At 40.2% G+C, this 21,201-nt stretch overlaps 1 protein-coding gene across 1 annotated transcript; it reads right to left on the reverse strand.

The window, feature by feature from the left end:
* Positions 1 to 1,851: 1,851 nt before the first annotated feature.
* LOC308681262 (uncharacterized protein) lies at positions 1,852 to 9,990 on the reverse strand. Its single transcript, XM_081350001.1, has 10 exons — positions 9,533 to 9,990; positions 7,696 to 7,760; positions 6,744 to 6,859; positions 5,883 to 6,538; positions 5,516 to 5,580; positions 4,178 to 4,359; positions 3,945 to 4,057; positions 3,795 to 3,859; positions 3,520 to 3,698; positions 1,852 to 3,072 (listed from the first exon to the last, which is right to left on the reverse strand). Exons 2-10 carry the CDS (start codon positions 7,713 to 7,715, stop codon positions 2,981 to 2,983), a joined length of 1,488 nt encoding a protein of 495 aa, XP_081206127.1. The 5' UTR covers positions 7,716 to 7,760; positions 9,533 to 9,990; the 3' UTR covers positions 1,852 to 2,980.
* Positions 9,991 to 21,201: the final 11,211 nt, after the last annotated feature.

Here is a 21,201-nt window from a genome sequence, read left to right on the forward strand (position 1 = left end):
TTCCTATGGGGACACTTTCCAAAATCCCGTTGTCCCACTCAAATTCGTTTGTTATGATGTTTAACCGCACGCCGTCATTGACACGGAGGAGCAGGACCGAGCCTGTGTAAAATAGCTCACTGAATGTTCTAATGAGCGAGTAACTTAGCGGTTGCTGCACAGACAGCGATGAAACGCCAGAAACAACAGGTAATGGTCATGGTAACGGTACGTGACTTTAATGTCATCATGGATGAAAAGAAAGAAAGGAGAGGTGTGAGTTGGTTCAGTAAATTAGCTCAGGTCAGGATAATCATCTTTTCTGTCTACACCTGTTGATAACTGAGCTAACGTTAACATATGCTGCTCCTTGGTAACTTCAGACTTGGCTAAATATTTCATTTGAATATTTAATTAAATATTCTGTGCAGCTTACAAAAAAAAAAAAAAAAACACATTCTGTGTAGGCCTAACGTTACCATGAAAACGAGTCCACTTTAAACCGCAGCATTTTCTGTCAGCAATGTACAACAAGTAGCCTAACGTTAGTGCTGTCAAAGTAAACGCATGCGATTAATTTGTCCAGCTTTAACGTATTAAAATATTTATCGCAGCGTCTGTTCTTTCTGTCATCCTTTGGGTTATATGATATGATCATGCTCTCCTTCACGCAAATGTTTTAAACTATCAATGCGCGAGAAGACAAAAGAGAACGCGCTGTCAGTGAATGAATGTCCTCCTGAAACACACACACACACACACACACACACACACACACACACAGAAAGAGGCGCGCCAGTATCGCATTCGCAGTCGACAGCGCGCCATCGAGTTCCCTTTCGCGCTTGTACGAACCATAACACACACATTTAGGCTATGTCAAAATGTCAGTTTTGTCGACTATCTTAAATAGTTCGTAAAGAGTAGAGAATGCGTGAGATCCTGTCAGCAGCGGCTGGTAAGTGACAGCAATTCTCTCTGTTAGTAAAGTTAACCAAAGAACAATGGGAACAGAGAAAATTACTAACTGCCAAATGCTTAAGGATTAATCTATTTTTCATTTATAATTTATGCAGTGCGGACTGTTTTATAAACGTATTCAATTTCTATATAATTCACATTGGTTAGACAGGTAAGGTACAGGTAAATATTACATTTATTATGGTTTTAAGTGATGATTGTTTTAAGTTTACTTAAATTAAAAGTTGTTATATTTTTTTAAGCCTAATAAATGTTTCAAATTTTGGACAAAGAGACATAAGTAGCTATATCAGTGATACTGGTCTTTATTCATAAAAATATGCCATTAACATGCTTGAAAATAAATGGTGCCAATGAAGCCCAAGGCACCGCACCTTTATTATTTCAATATCTGCTGGAAATGCATTGATAGATCATTTAGTAACATTTTTATAGCCTTAGAAATGAAACACTTTTTTACGGTCACTATTGTGACCGGTGGGATTAAATGGGTTAAAAGGAAAGGTGATGTGAGACAGTGGGAAACATGCCAACGTTGCAGCCATCAAAATCAAAAATACAATAAAGCTGGTCAGTGAAAACACCGGGAATCTTTTCTCTGTACTTTTGACAGGTAAATAAAGGTTCAAGAGACAAACATTTCATTACGTTATCACATTTCTTTCTTTCTTTCTTTCTTTCTTTCTTTCTTTCTTTCTTTCTTTCTTTCTTTCTTTCTTTCGTTTTGTGGAACAATAAATGGTGTGTTTTGACATTCACCCCCATGACTTTCATTGTATGGAAAGTGAATTTGATTGTTGAGAGAAAGGAAGAAGAGAGAAGAAATAATAATACAATGTCTAAAACTGAGAATAATCTTTTTTATTATTATTATCATTGTTTATCGCCATTATAATACATGTCACCAGAGTTATAAATATAATAATAAATAAATATAACTACATAGCCTACATAATAACTGTTATTACCACATCCAGTGTGAACAATACAGCAATACAATTCACAGAAAAGACCTTTGAGTTTAGCATTAAATTAACATCAGAAATATAGATTTTTTTCTAGACTAAATAGTTAAGAAAATACTGGTATTATACAGATCATTTTGCATGAAACGTGTCAGATGAGGAGTTTAGTTTTGTACAGGTTTATGTTTATGTGTTATGTAATATTATCAGACTTCTTATGCGTGCGTTTTCCCACCAGACATTTCTGAGGTCATATCCTGCAAATATTTATCATTCTTCCAAGCGGTTTTACAGGTTTTCATAATCTTTGAAATACTTCATCCTTTTGCTTACCAAAACCTGTTTCAGACACTTCAAAGTCAGCCAGCATAAAGAAACCCAGTTTTTCCATGACACAAGCTTGTGTTCGGTTTCAGTGGAGCGGTAATGTAGCTTTTAAAAGATGCCAGTATGTGTGTACATGAGATAAAGGTTTGGCTGTGAAACCTTATGAAGATATAAATCATTTTTAAGTGAACCTTTTCCATCTGTCAGGACATGAAAAATACATGGTAGTTATGTTTCTGTTCTCCTTCAATTTTAATATGTAGAGTATTTGAATCTATGTGGAGTAGTTCTGCTCATTTTGATAAAACTGGGAATTAAATGAAACAGTCCATGGAACATTTTGACTGATCACTTAATGTAAAAACATGCCATTTTAAAAACTAATCACAGGTATTTGTGGAACTTGTGTTAGCATACACACTTTACAACTTTTTATATTTTACAAACCAGTGTCGTGGATTGAAGTATTTATCAAATAAAAACTACTGTACCTAAGTGCACAATGCTGGGTTCTGACTTAAATCTATAAAAACACAGGAATATACAGATCCAGATCTGATATCTGAAGTCTAGTGTGAAGTTTTCAGAATAGGATTATGTAAAATAGTACGTTCATTACTACTCATTAAGTAGCATCAGTAGCTCTATGTAAGAGTCCATCACTTGAGCAGATGTTGAAGGCAACGTTCAGACCCGTCTGAATCAGTTACAGTGGTTAATAGTTATGTTCAATCAAACCACGAAACCAGAAGCGACACAGCGACCAGAAGTAACGCAGTCAACACACTGATCTTGCTGCTGACTTCTGCTGATGAAAATGCTGCGTTGAAAAGAGAACAGACAGAAGTTATCATTCAGTGAACATTAGGAATTTTGCCTGAAGCTCATCTCGTACAGTAGACAGAGTACAGTTGCAACATTTCAAGTTTGAAGCGTTAATATCCATGCGCACATTCTCTCTCTGCGTGAAAACATTCAAGCGTACAGTCCGCATTCCTTCACAGATATAGGGCCCTATGTTGCACCCAGCGCAATTGACTTTGTACAGCGACGCATGTGTCATTCCTATTTTGCACCTGCGCACAGCGGATTTTCCCTCCACAGACGCACGTCGGTAAATTAGGGAATGAACTTGTCAAAAATAATAATATAAAATTTAAAAAAATGAACAGATTGTTACAACTGTACACTTTCCTACATTGATATGAGTGCAGTTATCAAAGTATTAATACTCATCTGAGCAAAAAGATTAAAGTGCAACACTTACCTGTGCCATTTATCACAATTTCATTTGTGAAGATCTGGAAGGGTAACGAGTTGTTTCTGGCTGCTCGAACAATAGTGTTCACTATCTGGGTGCTGTTGGGGAGAGCGGCGTTCGCTGCAAATGTAAGATCCATGGAGTTTCGGATCGAGGGTACACTCCTTGTTTTTACACTGGCATCACTACAGAGAGTTTCAAATCAAAGTTCATTGATTAAAACTATGCAGTATTATGTTAAATCAAAAGCTATGTTCAAGAACACGCCAGCACATGCATACCTGAAGTTGTTTACGCTTATTATGCTGAATGATGCAGGGTAATCAGCAAAGAAAAACGGTTCAAGCTGCAAAACAAGAGTGTTGTTTAGACTAAATTGGCACAAGCATGTTTGCCGAAATAACCAAAAAAAGTAGACGTGTCACACCTACCCCTGTTTTTATCATTGTTGCCCTGTTCTTAAATTCAGGTGAAGTTGTAATTGAAAGAGCAGCCACAAAGGTCCCATTAGTCAGGATTGTCAGTGGAATTATCTGCAGTGATTCTACAAAAATGATTTGAAAAGGTATCACATATTGCACAGAATTTTCTAGGCAAGTCAACATGGTACATTTCATAGCAATTGGGCATATCAGATAACTGTACATCGACTGTGATGACTTACTGATGACACTAATAGTGTTGGCATCAACGGTGATGTTGAGGCCGGAGTTTGGATTTGTGCCTGCTTCTTTCAGAGTCTCCACAATGGAAGTGCTGCTGGGAATGGGTTCGGTTGACTTTTCACTAAACACTAACTCAACCTCTGCCTGGACATTTTGCTCTGCTCTGGTTTTGGCAACAGCTCTGAAATGAAAAACAAGAGATTATAACTGCTTCCAGATATACTGTGCAACTAACCATAAATGCAACTAACCACACAACAATAAATGCTTAGGAAAGCAAATATTCAAAAAGGAGATGAAATCTTCTCATGTTTTGAGCTGTGTTGACAGTAATGAGTATGGTAATCATGATAAATTACAATGAAAGTACAAAATTAGTTTTTCTTGTCAGGGGGATTTAAGTACAGGCATTCCCATTGCTCAAACAGCAGAGCATCATGCTCGCAGCGGCAAAGTCATGGGTTCCAATGCGAGTACTGATGGAATATATTACATTAAATGTAAGTTCTAATGCATCTAATCTAATGCATAAATTATCTAATGAGTTAATACGACATTCTTCAGTACTTTAAGAACGTCACAAAATCTGTCAGACTGAAAGCATGATGGAGTGGAAATTTTAGGGATGCACCGATATGAAAATCTTGGCTGATACCAATAACCGATAATTCTTTATATTTGAAAGCCGATAACCGATATATTGTCCTACAATTTAAATCCAAAATTTTATAGAATGTTTGAGAGCCTGATTACAAAAAACAAAAGTCTCACCATCAAAAGCCATGTCCCAAACACACAATTATTATGTTCTTATGAAAATTGTATGTAGCCGATATGACAGATTTGTGCTGCACATGTTGCAGTGAACTGTATTTTCCTTTTGAAGTGATTCAAATCATATTTCATGCCATTCAAAACCATCATGTTGAACAGTGCGCATCTGAAGTGTCTCAGCTGAAGGAAATCATACATTATTTAAAGGGGGGGTACCATGGTGTTTCATGTATTCAGAGTTGTTTACAGTGTTAAAGAGATGGATTCTCATGTTAAACATGGGCAAAGTTTTAAAAAAATATTTTGGACGAATAACGGAGAATTGCTGTGCTGAAAATCTTACTTCCGGGTTGGTACAAGTTTCGGCTGTTTTTTTTCCGACCGTGGATCTAATGACGTAGATAAGAGTGGAACTCCTTATATGAGCATTTCTCTCGGAAAATAAAATAAAAATGTAAAAAAAAAGAATTTAGCCGATACCAATATGGTGGCCGATATATCGTGCATCCCAAGCAAATTTAATAAAGAAATCATTTAAGTAATGAAGCAAACTTTTAACTTACATGAAACGAATCACGATGGTCCTGATGAAAAGGTCCCCATACTTATTTTTATAGACGATATCAAACTGTAAAAACAGTGAGTCAGTTTTAGGAATGTTTCAAAATATTCTATGAAAATAAAACAATTACAGTTTCTTTTAAGTTTGCCACATAATTGAACAATACTGCTAATAAACATTTATATTTGAAACCAAGTTTAGATTTTCCTTTTAGAATTGTACTATTATAAAAAAAAGAAAAAGAAAAATGTAAGCATTTAAAATCATGAAACATTTTAAAATATATATATTGTTCTGCAGTTCCCTCGACCCTACAGAAGATAAGCAGTTTTGAAGAATGGATGAATGTTCTGCAGTTTGAAACTTACCTGACTCTCTACTTGTGTGGCTAGTTCCTGAAATTCTGGACTTTGTGGGTTTTCAAGTTGTGGAACAAATATCACAATAATGACAATCTGTATGGCTACTGATGGCGGAGGACGTGGTGGTAGTGTGGTTGTTGTGGTGGTGGTGGTGGTGGGCGTTGTTGTTGTTGTTGTTGTTGTTGTTGTTTGTGTGGTGGTTGGTTTTGTTGTAGTTGTAGTAGGACGGGTTGTGGTTGTAGTTGTAGTAGGTCTGGTTGTAGTTGTAGTTGTAGTAGGACTGGTTGTGGTTGTATTTGTAGTAGGACTGGTTGTGGTTGTAGTTGTAGTAGGACTGGTTGTAGTTGCAGTAGGACTGGTTGTAGTTCTATTTGTAGTAGGACTGGTTGTGGTTGTAGTTGTAGTAGGACTGGTTGTAGTTGTATTTGTAGTAGGACTGGTTGTGGTTGTAGTTGTAGTAGGACTGGTTGTAGTTGTATTTGTAGTAGGAGGGGTTGTGGTTGTAGTTGTAGTAGGACTGGTTGTAGTTGTAGTAGGACTGGTTGTAATTGTGGTAGGACTGGTTGTGGTTGTAGTTGTAGGAGGACTGGTTGTAGTTGTAGTTGTAGTTGTAGTTGTAGTAGGACTGGTTGTGGTTGTAGTTGTAGGGTTGGGTGGATTTACTGTTGTGTGTTTGGATAATTTGTAGAATAAAGTTAAATAAAATAACAATTGAGAAAACTATTAATCTTCAGCAAAATCCATAAAAATATTGTATAAACAAAAACTACAAACAACTATAGTTTAATAACAATAAAGAGTAACACAGAAAGCATTCCAAACCGTTTAGAATGACATTGCACTGATTATATTGCTTGATTGACTTACCATCAACACTGGTGATGTTAAGAGTGGTGTTGCCATTTAAAATGGCATTGGATATAGTCATGTCACTGGGTACGGTTCTAAATGTTACATCCATATCAGTGATGATTGATCCAGCACTACAGAAGGGACGGGGGAGAGAAAGAGTCAGTGCCATTGTTTTTTTTTTTAAATGTAAGACTCAGTGTACAAACTCTCATAAGCATTTGGTGAAGTGTTCATGCAGCTATTATTGTTATCTTGTGGTTTTATACAAGTCTGTCAGATGCTGTTGTTAACAAAATATAGATGATTCAAAAAACATTTGACAGTTGCCGATATCTTTTGCCCTAGTGTACAGTAGAATTCTAGATTTACAAATTCCTTTTGCAAGTTTTGGAATAATCTTGACATGTTTTGTTTTATAAATAAGGAGCCCAACAACCGATGGTACAGCCCACACTGAGATCTCATCTCACCATCATTGACTCCGTCTGGGATTAGATGAAATAACACAAGCAATTGAGACTAAAGCCATCCTTAGAACTGTGAAAGCCTCTCCAAGATGCTGGAACAACCTGCCAGCAAACTACTGCACTGTTTAAGAGTTAATGTCTATTAAGCAAATTAAGTCAGTGTTTGGTGTGACCACACTTTGCCTTCAAAACATCTCTCTCCTAGGAGTTTTTTAAGGTTGGTTGTTCCAAGCATCTTGGAGAAGTTGCCATAATTCTTCTATGAATTTTTGGTGTTTAGCCTCAGTTGTTTCTGTGTCTTCCATGTAATTCCAGGTTGAATTATTACAGCATTCGTAATAGGAATGTTTGGAAATCTAAAATTGTTATTTGTAACTTGTCCACTAAAGCAAAGAGCATTATATATATATATATATATATATACATAGCTGTCTAGACTGTATACATTTTTGTTTTCCAAAGATGAAATGTATTCTTATTATAAGGAAAGAAATACCCACCGGAACGAAATAACTTTCATTTCAACGAAGGAGCTACCGAATTCCCTTTCAAAGATTGGCTTAATCTGTGGAAAACAGATTCACTATGTCAGGTTCAACATTTAGTTACACATTTTAACTACAGTCAAAAACCTTCAACATGAAAGACATTTGGTGGTCATTAATTCTTTTTTACATGATCTGCTGTTATCATTTACAAATTTAAGTGCATATTAACATTTACTGTAATAGTCTACACTTTAGTTCTTGTTCAATACTGTACCTTAAAGTGCACCTGTTATTCTATTTTAAGGTCTATTTTAGGTTAAAAAAACACATTATTTTCACATAATATACATTGCACATCACCTCATTTCTCAAAGAGTCTGAAAACAGTTTGTTTGAAAATTCAGTCTCTCTAAACCCCTCCTTTCTGCAAGCCTATCCTGCACTGATTGGTCAGATGGCCCAGTCTGCTGTGATTGGTCTACCGCTTACAGTGGGTGTTGGAAACAAAACGCCTATTAGCATATCTGAATTCCAGCTCTTCCTCAGCTCTTGATCACGGTGATATGAACAGTAACGATGGCGTGGATTTTACCATATTAATCTCATCAAAGTGGATTTGCTTTGTCAGCAGAAAACAGCGTCTTCTCGACACGAACAACACAAACCGAACTCTTCGTCTCAGATAAACTACAGTGTTTGAGGGCGGGGCTAAGAGACGCTGTTCAGCCAATCAAGTCCACAGGCTGGCATTATGCAAATTAGTTACAAACCTACGCGGGTGCTCACACAGCGCGATGATTCCGGCAAATTGCCAGAACGCCTTCTGTGTGAACGCAAACACGACCCGTGTTCAGTCCCGGAATGTGAACAAAAGCCGTAATAATGCCGTGTCGTAGTGATGATGCTGAAGCCAGGATCGTTCACCAGCTGTGAATCCTGAATCCTGGGTCAATTTATCCATGTATTTTCCGGAATCTCTTTGTGAAAGGGGCTTATGTAAGGCAATACTCGGTTACACTTTATTTTAAGGGGTCATTGTTACAGTGTAATTATATATTTAGGTACTGAGAAATATTAAGCAACTACATGTACTTACTATTGGGTTAGGGTAGGATTAGGATTTGGTTGAGGGTTAGTTGCATGTAATCATGCTGTTATTACTATGGTAAGTACATGTAACATATGTGACAAGGACACTGTAAAATAAAGTGTTCCCCAATACTCTAAAAAGCATAATAGGGGAACTTTAAATTTGTTTGTACATCATCTGGAACAAGTATTTAAAGGGGTGGATGATTTCACTTTTCTAGCTTTAGTTAGTGTGTAATGTTGCTGTTTGAGCATAAACAACATCTGCAAAGTTACAACGCTCAAAGTTCAGAGCAAAGGGAGATATTTGCTTTTAAATAAATTGTTTTTTAAGGACTACAACAAACGGCTGGTAGAGACTACACCACATTCCTCCAGGGTTAGTGACATCATCAACCCTAAAATATACATAAACCCCGCCCTTTTTTTTTTTTGCTGATCCATAAAATGATTCCATCTGTGACTCAAAAACCACCATATGATTCGAACTTTGAGTAATTAAGTGGTTGAAAGTAAAATCTGGACTAGAAGTTATTTAAAAAACAGCTAATTGATATCTACACCTGGATGCGAATAAAATACAGCACTATCTGCACTTAAATAACGTACATTACATATGATGGGTGCAAATAGTTTACACTAATATTCATATTAGGATTCAAAATAAAATGCTTAATACATTAAAATGCAAGAACATTACTGTTTATTTTGCAATAAATTGCAAATTGCATGTGCCTTAAATATTTATAACACTACTTACCTCTGTTATGGTTTTGTTTTCTCTGTTTTTAAATGCTTCTGATGATGGATTTGACAGGTCAGATTCAAAAGCTTCATTGCTGGAAAACCTAACAAGAACTGTAGAGGTTAAAGGAGTTGTGACCGTTTTTTCAGATGTAGAAGTAAGTTGTGTTGTTGTTGCGGTTAGAGGGGAAGAAGTCGTTGTTGTAGTGCCCACTGATGTTTGAGTTGGCGGAGCTGTTGTAGTTTCAGTAGTTGTAGTGCCCGCTGATGTTTGAGTTGTCGGAGCTGTTGTAGTTTCAGTAGTTGTAGTGCCCGCTGATGTTTGAGTTGTCGGAGCTGTTGTAGTTTCAGTAGTTGTAGTGCCCGCTGATGTTTGAGTTGTCGGAGCTGTTGTAGTTTCAGTAGTTGTAGTGCCCGCTGATGTTTGAGTTGTCGGAGCTGTTGTAGTTACAGTAGTTGTAGTGCCCGCTGATGTTTGAGTTGTCGGAGCTGTTGTAGTTACAGTAGTTGTAGTGCCCGCTGATGTTTGAGTTGTCGGAGCTGTTGTAGTTTCAGTAGTTGTAGTGCCCGCTGATGTTTGAGTTGTCGGAGCTGTTGTAGTTACAGTAGTTGTAGTGCCCGCTGATGTTTGAGTTGTCGGAGCTGTTGTAGTTTCAGTAGTTGTAGTGCCCGCTGATGTTTGAGTTGTCGGAGCTGTTGTAGTTACAGTAGTTGTAGTGCCCGCTGATGTTTGAGTTGGCGGAGCTGTTGTAGTTTCAGTAGTTGTAGTGCCCGCTGATGTTTGAGTTGTCGGAGCTGTTGTAGTTTCAGTAGTTGTAGTGCCCGCTGATGTTTGAGTTGTCGGAGCTGTTGTAGATTCAGTAGTTGTAGTGCCCACTGATGTTTGAGTTGTCGGAGCTGTTGTAGTTTCTGTTGTTGTAGTGCCCGCTGATGTTTGAGTTGTTGGAGCTGTTGTAGTTTCTGTTGTTGTAGTGCTCGCTGATGTTTGAGTTGTCGGAGCTGTTGTAGTTTCAGTAGTTGTAGTGCCCACTGATGTTTGAGTTGTCGGAGCTGTTGTAGTTTCTGTTGTTGTAGTGCTCGCTGATGTTTGAGTTGTCGGAGCTGTTGTAGTTTCAGTAGTTGTAGTGCCCGCTGATGTTTGAGTTGGCGGAGCTGTTGTAGTTTCAGTAGTTGTAGTGCCCACTGATGTTTGAGTTGTCGGAGCTGTTGTAGTTTCTGTTGTTGTAGTGCCCGCTGATGTTTGAGTTGTCGGAGCTGTTGTAGTTTCAGTAGTTGTAGTGCCCACTGATGTTTGAGTTGGCGGAGCTGTTGTAGTTTCAGTAGTTGTAGTGCCCGCTGATGTTTGAGTTGGAGGAGCTGTTGTAGTTTCTGTTGTTGTAGTGCCCGCTGATGTTTGAGTTGTCGGAGCTGTTGTAGTTTCAGTAGTTGTAGTGCCCGCTGATGTTTGAGTTGGCGGAGCTGTTGTAGTTTCAGTAGTTGTAGTGCCCACTGATGTTTGAGTTGTCGGAGCTGTTGTAGTTTCAGTAGTTGTAGTGCCCGCTGATGTTTGAGTTGTCGGAGCTGTTGTAGTTTCTGTTGTTGTAGTGCTCGCTGATGTTTGAGTTGTCGGAGCTGTTGTAGTTTCAGTAGTTGTAGTGCCCGCTGATGTTTGAGTTGACGGAGCTGTTGTAGTGTCAGTAGTTGTAGTGCCCACTGATGTTTGAGTTGTCGGAGCTGTTGTAGTTTCTGTTGTTGTAGTGCCCGCTGATGTTTGAGTTGTCGGAGCTGTTGTAGTTTCTGTTGTTGTAGTGCTCGCTGATGTTTGAGTTGTCGGAGCTGTTGTAGTTTCAGTAGTTGTAGTGCCCACTGATGTTTGAGTTGTCGGAGCTGTTGTAGTTTCTGTTGTTGTAGTGCTCGCTAATGTTTGAGTTGTCGGAGCTGTTGTAGTTTCAGTAGTTGTAGTGCCCGCTGATGTTTGAGTTGGCGGAGCTGTTGTAGTTTCAGTAGTTGTAGTGCCCACTGATGTTTGAGTTGTCGGAGCTGTTGTAGTTTCTGTTGTTGTAGTGCTCGCTGATGTTTGAGTTGTCGGAGCTGTTGTAGTTTCAGTAGTTGTAGTGCCCGCTGATGTTTGAGTTGTCGGAGCTGTTGTAGTGTCAGTAGTTGTAGTGCCCACTGATGTTTGAGTTGTCGGAGCTGTTGTAGTTTCTGTTGTTGTAGTGCCCGCTGATGTTTGAGTTGTCGGAGCTGTTGTAGTTTCTGTTGTTGTAGTGCTCGCTGATGTTTGAGTTGTCGGAGCTGTTGTAGTTTCAGTAGTTGTAGTGCCCACTGATGTTTGAGTTGTCGGAGCTGTTGTAGTTTCTGTTGTTGTAGTGCTCGCTGATGTTTGAGTTGTCGGAGCTGTTGTAGTTTCAGTAGTTGTAGTGCCCGCTGATGTTTGAGTTGGCGGAGCTGTTGTAGTTTCAGTAGTTGTAGTGCCCACTGATGTTTGAGTTGTCGGAGCTGTTGTAGTTTCTGTTGTTGTAGTGCCCGCTGATGTTTGAGTTGTCGGAGCTGTTGTAGTTTCAGTAGTTGTAGTGCCCACTGATGTTTGAGTTGGCGGAGCTGTTGTAGTTTCAGTAGTTGTAGTGCCCGCTGATGTTTGAGTTGGAGGAGCTGTTGTAGTTTCTGTTGTTGTAGTGCCCGCTGATGTTTGAGTTGTCGGAGCTGTTGTAGTTTCAGTAGTTGTAGTGCCCGCTGATGTTTGAGTTGGCGGAGCTGTTGTAGTTTCAGTAGTTGTAGTGCCCACTGATGTTTGAGTTGTCGGAGCTGTTGTAGTTTCAGTAGTTGTAGTGCCCGCTGATGTTTGAGTTGTCGGAGCTGTTGTAGTTTCTGTTGTTGTAGTGCTCGCTGATGTTTGAGTTGTCGGAGCTGTTGTAGTTTCAGTAGTTGTAGTGCCCACTGATGTTTGAGTTGGCGGAGCTGTTGTAGTTTCAGTAGTTGTAGTGCCCGCTGATGTTTGAGTTGGAGGAGCTGTTGTAGTTTCTGTTGTTGTAGTGCCCGCTGATGTTTGAGTTGTCGGAGCTGTTGTAGTTTCAGTAGTTGTAGTGCCCGCTGATGTTTGAGTTGGCGGAGCTGTTGTAGTTTCAGTAGTTGTAGTGCCCACTGATGTTTGAGTTGTCGGAGCTGTTGTAGTTTCTGTTGTTGTAGTGCCCGCTGATGTTTGAGTTGTCGGAGCTGTTGTAGTTACAGTAGTTGTAGTGCCCGCTGATGTTTGAGTTGGAGGAGCTGTTGTAGTTTCTGTTGTTGTAGTGCCCGCTGATGTTTGAGTTGTCGGAGCTGTTGTAGTTACAGTAGTTGTAGTGCCCACTGATGTTTGAGTTGTCGGAGCTGTTGTAGTTTCAGTAGTTGTAGTGCCCGCTGATGTTTGAGTTGGCGGAGCTGTTGTAGTTTCAGTAGTTGTAGTGCCCGCTGATGTTTGAGTTGTCGGAGCTGTTGTAGTTTCAGTAGTTGTAGTGCCCACTGATGTTTGAGTTGGTGGAGCTGTTGTAGTTTCAGTAGTTGTAGTGCCCGCTGATGTTTGAGTTGGCGGAGCTGTTGTAGTTTCAGTAGTTGTAGTGCCCGCTGATGTTTGAGTTGTCGGAGCTGTTGTAGTTTCAGTAGTTGTAGTGCCCACTGATGTTTGAGTTGTCGGAGCTGTTGTAGTTTCAGTAGTTGTAGTGCCCGCTGATGTTTGAGTTGTCGGAGCTGTTGTAGTTTCAGTAGTTGTAGTGCCCACTGATGTTTGAGTTGTCGGAGCTGTTGTAGTTTCAGTAGTTGTAGTGCCCACTGATGTTTGAGTTGTCGGAGCTGTTGTAGTTTCTGTTGTTGTAGTGCCCGCTGATGTTTGAGTTGGAGGAGCTGTTGTAGTTTCAGTAGTTGTAGTGCCCGCTGATGTTTGAGTTGGCGGAGCTGTTGTAGTTTCAGTAGTTGTAGTGTCCGCTGATGTTGTAGTTGGCGGAGCTGTTGTAGTTTTTGTTGTTGTAGTGCCCGCTGATGTTTGAGTTGGCGGAGCTGTTGTAGTTTCAGTAGTTGTAGTGCCCGCTGATGTTTGAGTTGGCGGAGCTGTTGTAGTTTCAGTAGTTGTAGTGCCCGCTGATGTTTGAGTTGTCGGAGCTGTTGTAGTTTCAGCAGTTGTAGTGCCCGCTGATGTTTGAGTTGGCGGAGCTGTTGTAGTTACAGTAGTTGTAGTGCCCGCTGATGTTTGAGTTGGCGGAGCTGTTGTAGTTTCAGTAGTTGTAGTGCCCGCTGATGTTTGAGTTGGCGGAGCTGTTGTAGTTTCAGCAGTTGTAGTGCCCGCTGATGTTTGAGTTGGCGGAGCTGTTGTAGTTACAGTAGTTGTAGTGCCCGCTGATGTTTGAGTTGGCGGAGCTGTTGTAGTTTCAGCAGTTGTAGTGCCCGCTGATGTTTGAGTTGGCGGAGCTGTTGTGGTCTCAGTAGTTGTAGTGCCCGCTGATGTTTGAGTTGGCGGAGCTGTTGTAGTTTCAGTAGTTGTAGTGCCCGCTGATGTTTGAGTTGTCGGAGCTGTTGTGGTTTCAGTAGTTGTAGTGCCCGCTGATGTTTGAGTTGGCGGAGCTGTTGTAGTTACAGTAGTTGTAGTGCCCGCTGATGTTTGAGTTGGCGGAGCTGTTGTAGTTACAGTAGTTGTAGTGCCCGCTGATGTTTGAGTTGGCGGAGCTGTTGTAGTTTCAGCAGTTGTAGTGCCCGCTGATGTTTGAGTTGGCGGAGCTGTTGTGGTCTCAGTAGTTGTAGTGCCCGCTGATGTTTGAGTTGGCGGAGCTGTTGTAGTTTCAGTAGTTGTAGTGCCCGCTGATGTTTGAGTTGTCGGAGCTGTTGTGGTTTCAGTAGTTGTAGTGCCCGCTGATGTTTGAGTTGGCGGAGCTGTTGTGGTCTCAGTAGTTGTAGTGCCCGCTGATGTTTGAGTTGGCGGAGCTGTTGTAGTTTCAGTAGTTGTAGTGCCCGCTGATGTTTGAGTTGGCGGAGCTGTTGTAGTTTCAGTAGTTGTAGTGCCCGCTGATGTTTGAGTTGGTGGAGCTGTTGTAGTTTCAGTAGTTGTAGTGCCCGCTGATGTTTGAGTTGGCGGAGCTGTTGTAGTTTCAGTAGTTGTAGTGCCCGCTGATGTTTGAGTTGGTGGAGCTGTTGTAGTTTCAGTAGTTGTAGTGCCCGCTGATGTTTGAGTTGGTGGAGCTGTTGTAGTTTCAGTAGTTGTAGTGCCCGCTGATGTTTGAGTTGGCGGAGCTGTTGTAGTTACAGTAGTTGTAGTGCCCTCTGATGTTTGAGTTGGCGGAGCTGTTGTAGTTTCAGTAGTTGTAGTGCTCGCTGATGTTGTAGTTGACGGAGCTGTTGTAGTTTCAGTAGTTGTAGTGTCTGCTGATGTTTGAGTTGACTGAACTGTTGTAGTTTCCGCTGAAGTTTGAGTTGGCTGACCTGTAGGACCCGTTGTGGTTGTGGTTGTAGTTGTAGTAGGACTGGTTGTAGTTGTACTTGTAGTGCTGAGTGTCTTTACTGTTGTGTGTTTGGATAATTTGTAGAATAAAGTTTAATAAAATAACAGTTGAGAAAACTATTAATCTTCAGCAAAATCCATAGAAAATATTGTATAAACAACAACTACAATTTACTATATTTTAATAACAATAAAGAGTAACACAGAAAGCATTCCAAACCGTTCTGAATGACATTGCACTGATGATATTGCTTGATTGACTTACCATCAACACTGGTGATGTTAAGAGTGGTGTTGCCATTTAAAATGGCATTGGATATATTTGTTTCATTGGTAACGGTTCTAAATGTTACTTCCATATCAGTGATGATTGATCCAGCACTACAGAAGGGACGGGGGAGAGAAAGAGTCAGTGCCATTTAAAAAAAAATGTTTTTAAAAGTGGTTTTATACAAATCTGTCAAATGCTGTTAATAACAAAATATAACATTTGACAAACATTTGATAAAAATATAAAAAATAAAAAAATGTGACAGTTGCCGATATCTTTTTCCCTAGTGTACCAGTAGAATTCTAGATTTACAAATTCCTTTTGCGAGTTTTGGAATAATCTTGACATGTTTTGTTTTATAAATAAGGAGCCCAACAACCGATGGTACAGCCCACACTGAGATCTCATCTCATCTTAATCCGTCTGGGATTACATGAGAAAACACAAGCAATTGAGACTAAAGCCATCCATAGAACTGTGACAGCCTTTCCAAGATGCTGGAACAACCTGCCAGCAAACTACTGCACTGTTTAAGAGTTAATGTCTATTAAGCAAATCAAGTCAGTGTTTGGTGTGACCACACTTTGCCTTCAAAACATCTCTTTCCTATGAGTTTTTTAAGGTTGGTTGTTCCAAGCATCTTGGAGAAGTTGCCATAATTCTTCTATGAATTTATGGTGTTTAGCCTCAGTTGTTTCTGTGTCTTCCATGTAATTCTCGATAATAGTGGGATCAGATCTCTGTGTGGTGCACATCTTCTGTTATAAAACTCCTTGTTCATACAAAAATATTTCTGAATTATTGTAGCATTTGTAATAGAAATGTTTGGAAATCTAAAATTGTTATTTCTAACTTGTCCACTAAAGCAATATATATATATATATATATATATATATATATATATATATATATATATATATATATATATATATATATATGTGTGTGTGTGTGTGTGTGTGTGTGTGTGTGTGTGTGAGTATGTATATGTATATATGTGTATCTGTATACATTTTTGTTTTCCAAAAATGAAATGTATTCTTATTATTAGGAAAGAAATACCCACCGGAACGAGATAACTTTCAATTCAACGAAGGAGCTACCGAATTCCCTTTGAAAGATTGGCTCAATCTGTGGAAAACAGATTCACAATGTCAGGTTCAATATTTAGTAACAAATTTTTACGTCAGTCAAAAACCTACAACATGAAAGACATTTGGTGATCATTCATTCATTTTTACATGATGTGCAGCACAAAGCTTTGTTTACAAAAGAAATAATAGGTTAGCAATTAAATGTTACATTGCCGCCATGGAAATATTGGGGGAGAATTGGGATTCACAACGAATGAGAGAGTTGTGCGTGAGCCCATAAATTTAAGCTTTGTCGGCTTTGAATTCTGTTTTGCGAACTGGTCACCCGATTATCAGCGAATTTAAATATTCCATTAGTTATTCCATATAGAAAGCTTGAATTGTCTACTTTTAAACAAAACATTTCAAAAAGAAAATAAACCAACTGTGCATTTCTCTCTATAGGCGCGTTCACTGCGAAGATGACGAGTCAGCATCGCCAACTTCATCTTTTAAGCCGACACTGACACAGAAAACACTAGTTTATTAAAAGACAATTAAAATGTCTCCTTGCTATATTTGACACATCATTAATTTTGCCAGTTCTTTGTGACAGCTGTTATGTGCTTTATTGGCAGCGTCACCCTCCGGTTACATGAACGCGTCACCGCATCAGCACCGAAAACATGGAGATTTTATTATAGAGAATAATCGCACAACCTATTCGATATTCTATAATTAAATCAACTAATCGAATATTCAAAAATCGTGACTCATCCCTGCATGGAATCTCTTGTTTCTTTTCCCAAATCTTCACTCACGTCTCACCATTTTCTAAGGGGATTATAGACGTTTCTTCATTGATTCGCTTTTAATTAGGCCTATTGTATTCGTATCCTTTACTGTGGTAAAGTAGAAAAACGCTGTAGCACAGATAGCCTACATTTTTACTTGCATGTCAAATTCTTTTTAACACAGTTTGTGCTTGTTATTAGACATGGTAAGGCGCATCAAGTTTATTTGTTAACCGCATTTCATACGCGCGTGTGATTTTAGTTTCGCAAAGGCAGTGTTGAGAAGAGGAAGAGTTGTGGAGTAGAGCACATTTGTGAGTCTGCTCAAGCTGTCACATCCGTCTTTTCACATGCAATACAGTAAGTAACACAAATGCAATATCATGTCACTCTGTAGGCATCTTACAACCGTCCCCGCACAAGCGATTTTATAGTTTTTCATTGCAGAATATGCTAATTGAAGATAGTTAACTCCACATCAGCAACATAAATTCATCCACTAACCATTCAGAAACATCCTGTTGTCCTTCTACATGTTGTCACTTCTTCTTGAGTCTCTACCATTGTCCGACTCCAGTTTAAACATAAAAGGCTGAACAGTTTCTGACATTTTAGTGTGTGTCTGCATGAGGTAATTGGAGCTGCTAACTCTTGAAGCTCCGCCCTCTGTGCCTGGAGCAGTAGCTCATTTGCATTTAAAGGGACACACACAAAACTTTTACTGACCCTCAAAAAGGGACAATTTTAACATGTTATAAAAATAAATCTGTCGGGTATTTTAAGCTAAAACTTCACATACACACTCTGGGGACATCAAAGACTTTTTTTTACACATTGTAAAAAGTGTCATTATACCACCCCTTTAACTTAGGATGGACTGCTTCAACTCTTAGCCATGGCTGCGTTTCCCAAAAGCATCATTAGCCTAAGTTGATCGTAGAACAATTGCATGGATCTCCTTGTATGGATTTACCTGTGTATTTATTAAAAGACTACCTACTACCTTCTGAGTGTCTGTGTGTGTTTACCTACTCAAACCTTTTTTTTTTTTCGTGACTCAAAAACGGCAATTTTCATCCGTGACTCAAAAACCGCAATATTATCCGAACTGTGAGTTTTGTAAATTTTGTAATTTCCAGATTTTGCTTTCACTATTTAATAATGGTGCAGTGGATCACACCACTATTAAGTAGTGAAAGCAAAATCTGGACTACAAATTATTAAAATACCAGCAAATTCATATTTACACCTGAATAAAATAGAACATTATTTGCACTTAAATAACATACATTACATATGATGGGTGCAAATAGTTTACACTAATATTTATATTAGGGTTCAAAAATAAAATGCTTAATACATTAAAATGGAAGAATGTTACTATTTAGTTTGTAGTGCAAATCACATGTGCCTTAAACATTGATCACACAACTTACCTCTTTTATGATTTTCTTTTCTCTGTTTTTAAATGCTTCTGATGATGAATTTGACAGTTCAGTTTCAAAAGCTTCGTTGCTGGAAAAACTAACAAGAACTGTAGAGGTTAAAGGAGTTGTGACCGTTGATTCAGTTGTAGAAGTAAGTTGTGTTGTTGTTGCGGTTAGAGGGGAAGAAGTTGTTGCTGTAGTGCCCGCTGATGTTTGAGTTGGAGGAGCTGTTGTAGTTTCAGTAGTTGTAGTGCCCGCTGATGTTTGAGTTGGCGGAGCTGTTGTAGTTTCAGTAGTTGTAGTGCCCGCTGATGTTGTAGTTGGCTGAGCTGTTGTAGTTTCAGTAGTTGTAGTGCCCGCTGATGTTTGAGTTGGAGGAGCTGTTGTAGTTTCAGTAGTTGTAGTGCCCGCTGATGTTTGAGTTGGCGGAGCTGTTGTAGTTTCAGTAGTTGTAGTGCCCGCTGATGTTGTAGTTGGCGGAGCTGTTGTAGTTTCAGTAGTTGTAGTGCCCGCTGATGTTTGAGTTGGCGGAGCTGTTGTAGTTTCAGTAGTTGTAGTGCCCGCTGATGTTTGAGTTGGCGGAGCTGTTGTAGTTTCAGTAGTTGTAGTGCCCGCTGATGTTGTAGTTGGCGGAGCTGTTGTAGTTTCAGTAGTTGTAGTGCCCGCTGATGTTGGAGTTGGCGGAGCTGTTGTAGTTTCAGAAGTTGTAGTGCCCGCTGATGTTGGAGTTGGCGGAGCTGTTGTAGTTTCAGTAGTTGTAGTGCCCATTGATGTTTGAGTTGGTGGAGCTGTTGTAGTTTCAGTAGTTGTAGTGCCCGCTGATGTTGGAGTTGGCGGAGCTGTTGTAGTTTCAGAAGTTGTAGTGCCCGCTGATGTTGGAGTTGGCGGAGATGTTGTAGTTTCAGTAGTTGTAGTGCCCGCTGATGTTTGAGTTGGTGGAGCTGTTGTAATTTCAGTAGTTGTAGTGCCTGCTGATGTTTGAGGTGGCGGAGCTGTTGTAGTTTCAGTAGTTGTAGTGCCCGCTGATGTTGGAGTTGGCGGAGCTGTTGTAGTTTCAGTAGTTGTAGTGCCTGCTGATGTTTGAGTTGGCGGAGCTGTTGTAGTTTCAGTAGTTGTAGTGCCCGCTGATGTTGGAGTTGTCGGAGCTGTTGTAGTTTCAGTAGTTGTAGTGCCCGCTGATGTTGGAGTTGGCGGAGCTGTTGTAGTTTCAGTAGTTGTAGTGCCCGCTGATGTTTGAGGTGGCGGAGCTGTTGTAGTTTCAGTAGTTGTAGTGCCCGCTGATGTTTGAGTTGGCGGAGCTGTTGTAGTTTCAGTAGTTGTAGTGTCCGCTGATGTTTGAGTTGGAGGAGCTGTTGTAGTTTCAGTAGTTGTAGTGCCTGCTGATGTTGGAGTTGGCGGAGCTGTTGTAGTTTCAGTAGTTGTAGTGCCCGCTGATGTTTGAGTTGGCGGGGCTGTTGTAGTTTCAGTAGTTGTAGTGCCCGCTGATGTTGGAGTTGTCGGAGCTGTTGTAGTTTCAGTAGTTGTAGTACCCGCTGATGTTTGAGTTGGCGGAGCTGTTGTAGTTTCAGTAGTTGTAGTGTCCGCTGATGTTTGAGTTGGAGGAGCTGTTGTAGTTTCAGTAGTTGTAGTGCCCGCTGATGTTTGAGGTGGCGGAGCTGTTGTAGTTTCAGTAGTTGTAGTGTCCGCTGATGTTGTAGTTGGCGGAGCTGTTGTAGTTTCTGTAGTTGTAGTGCCCGCTGATGTTTGAGTTGGCGGGGCTGTTGTAGTTTCAGTAGTTGTAGTGCCCGCTGATGTTGGAGTTGGCGGAGCTGTTGTAGTTTCAGTAGTTGTAGTGCCCGCTGATGTTGGAGTTGGCGGAGCTGTTGTAGTTTCAGTAGTTGTAGTGCCCGCTGATGTTTGAGTTGGCGGAGCTGTTGTAGTTTCAGTAGTTGTAGTGCCCGCTGATGTTTGAGTTGGCGGGGCTGTTGTAGTTTCAGTAGTTGTAGTGCCCGCTGATGTTGGAGTTGGCGGAGCTGTTGTAGTTTCAGTAGTTGTAGTGCCCGCTGATGTTGGAGTTGGCGGAGCTGTTGTAGTTTCAGTAGTTGTAGTGCCCGCTGATGTTTGAGTTGGCGGAGCTGTTGTAATTTCAGTAGTTGTAGTGCCCGCTGATGTTTGAGTTGGAGGAGCTGTTGTAGTTTCAGTAGTTGTAGCTTCAGTTGATGTTGTAGTTGGCGGAGCTGTTGTAGTTTCAGTAGTTGTAGTGCCCGTTGATGTTTGAGTTGGAGGAGCTGTTGTAGTTTCAGTAGTTGTAGCTTCAGTTGATGTTGTAGTTGGCGGAGCTGTTGTAGTTTCAGTAGTTGTAGTGCCCGCTGATGTTGGAGGTGGCGGAGCTGTTGTAGTTTCAGTAGTTGTAGTGCCCGTTGATGTTTGAGTTGGAGGAGCTGTTGTAGTTTCAGTAGTTGTAGCTTCAGTTGATGTTGTAGTTGGCTGAGCTGTTGTAGTTTCAGTAGTTGTAGTGCCCGCTGATGTTTGAGTTGGAGGAGCTGTTGTAGTTTCAGTAGTTGTAGTGCCCGCTGATGTTTGAGTTGGCGGAGCTGTTGTAGTTTCAGTAGTTGTAGTGCCCGCTGATGTTGTAGTTGGCGGAGCTGTTGTAGTTTCAGTAGTTGTAGTGCCCGCTGATGTTTGAGTTGGCGGAGCTGTTGTA

The sequence above is a fragment of the Scardinius erythrophthalmus genome (genome assembly GCF_964197995.2).
Source record: "Scardinius erythrophthalmus genome assembly, chromosome: 2".
Lineage (NCBI taxonomy): Eukaryota > Metazoa > Chordata > Actinopteri > Cypriniformes > Leuciscidae > Scardinius > Scardinius erythrophthalmus.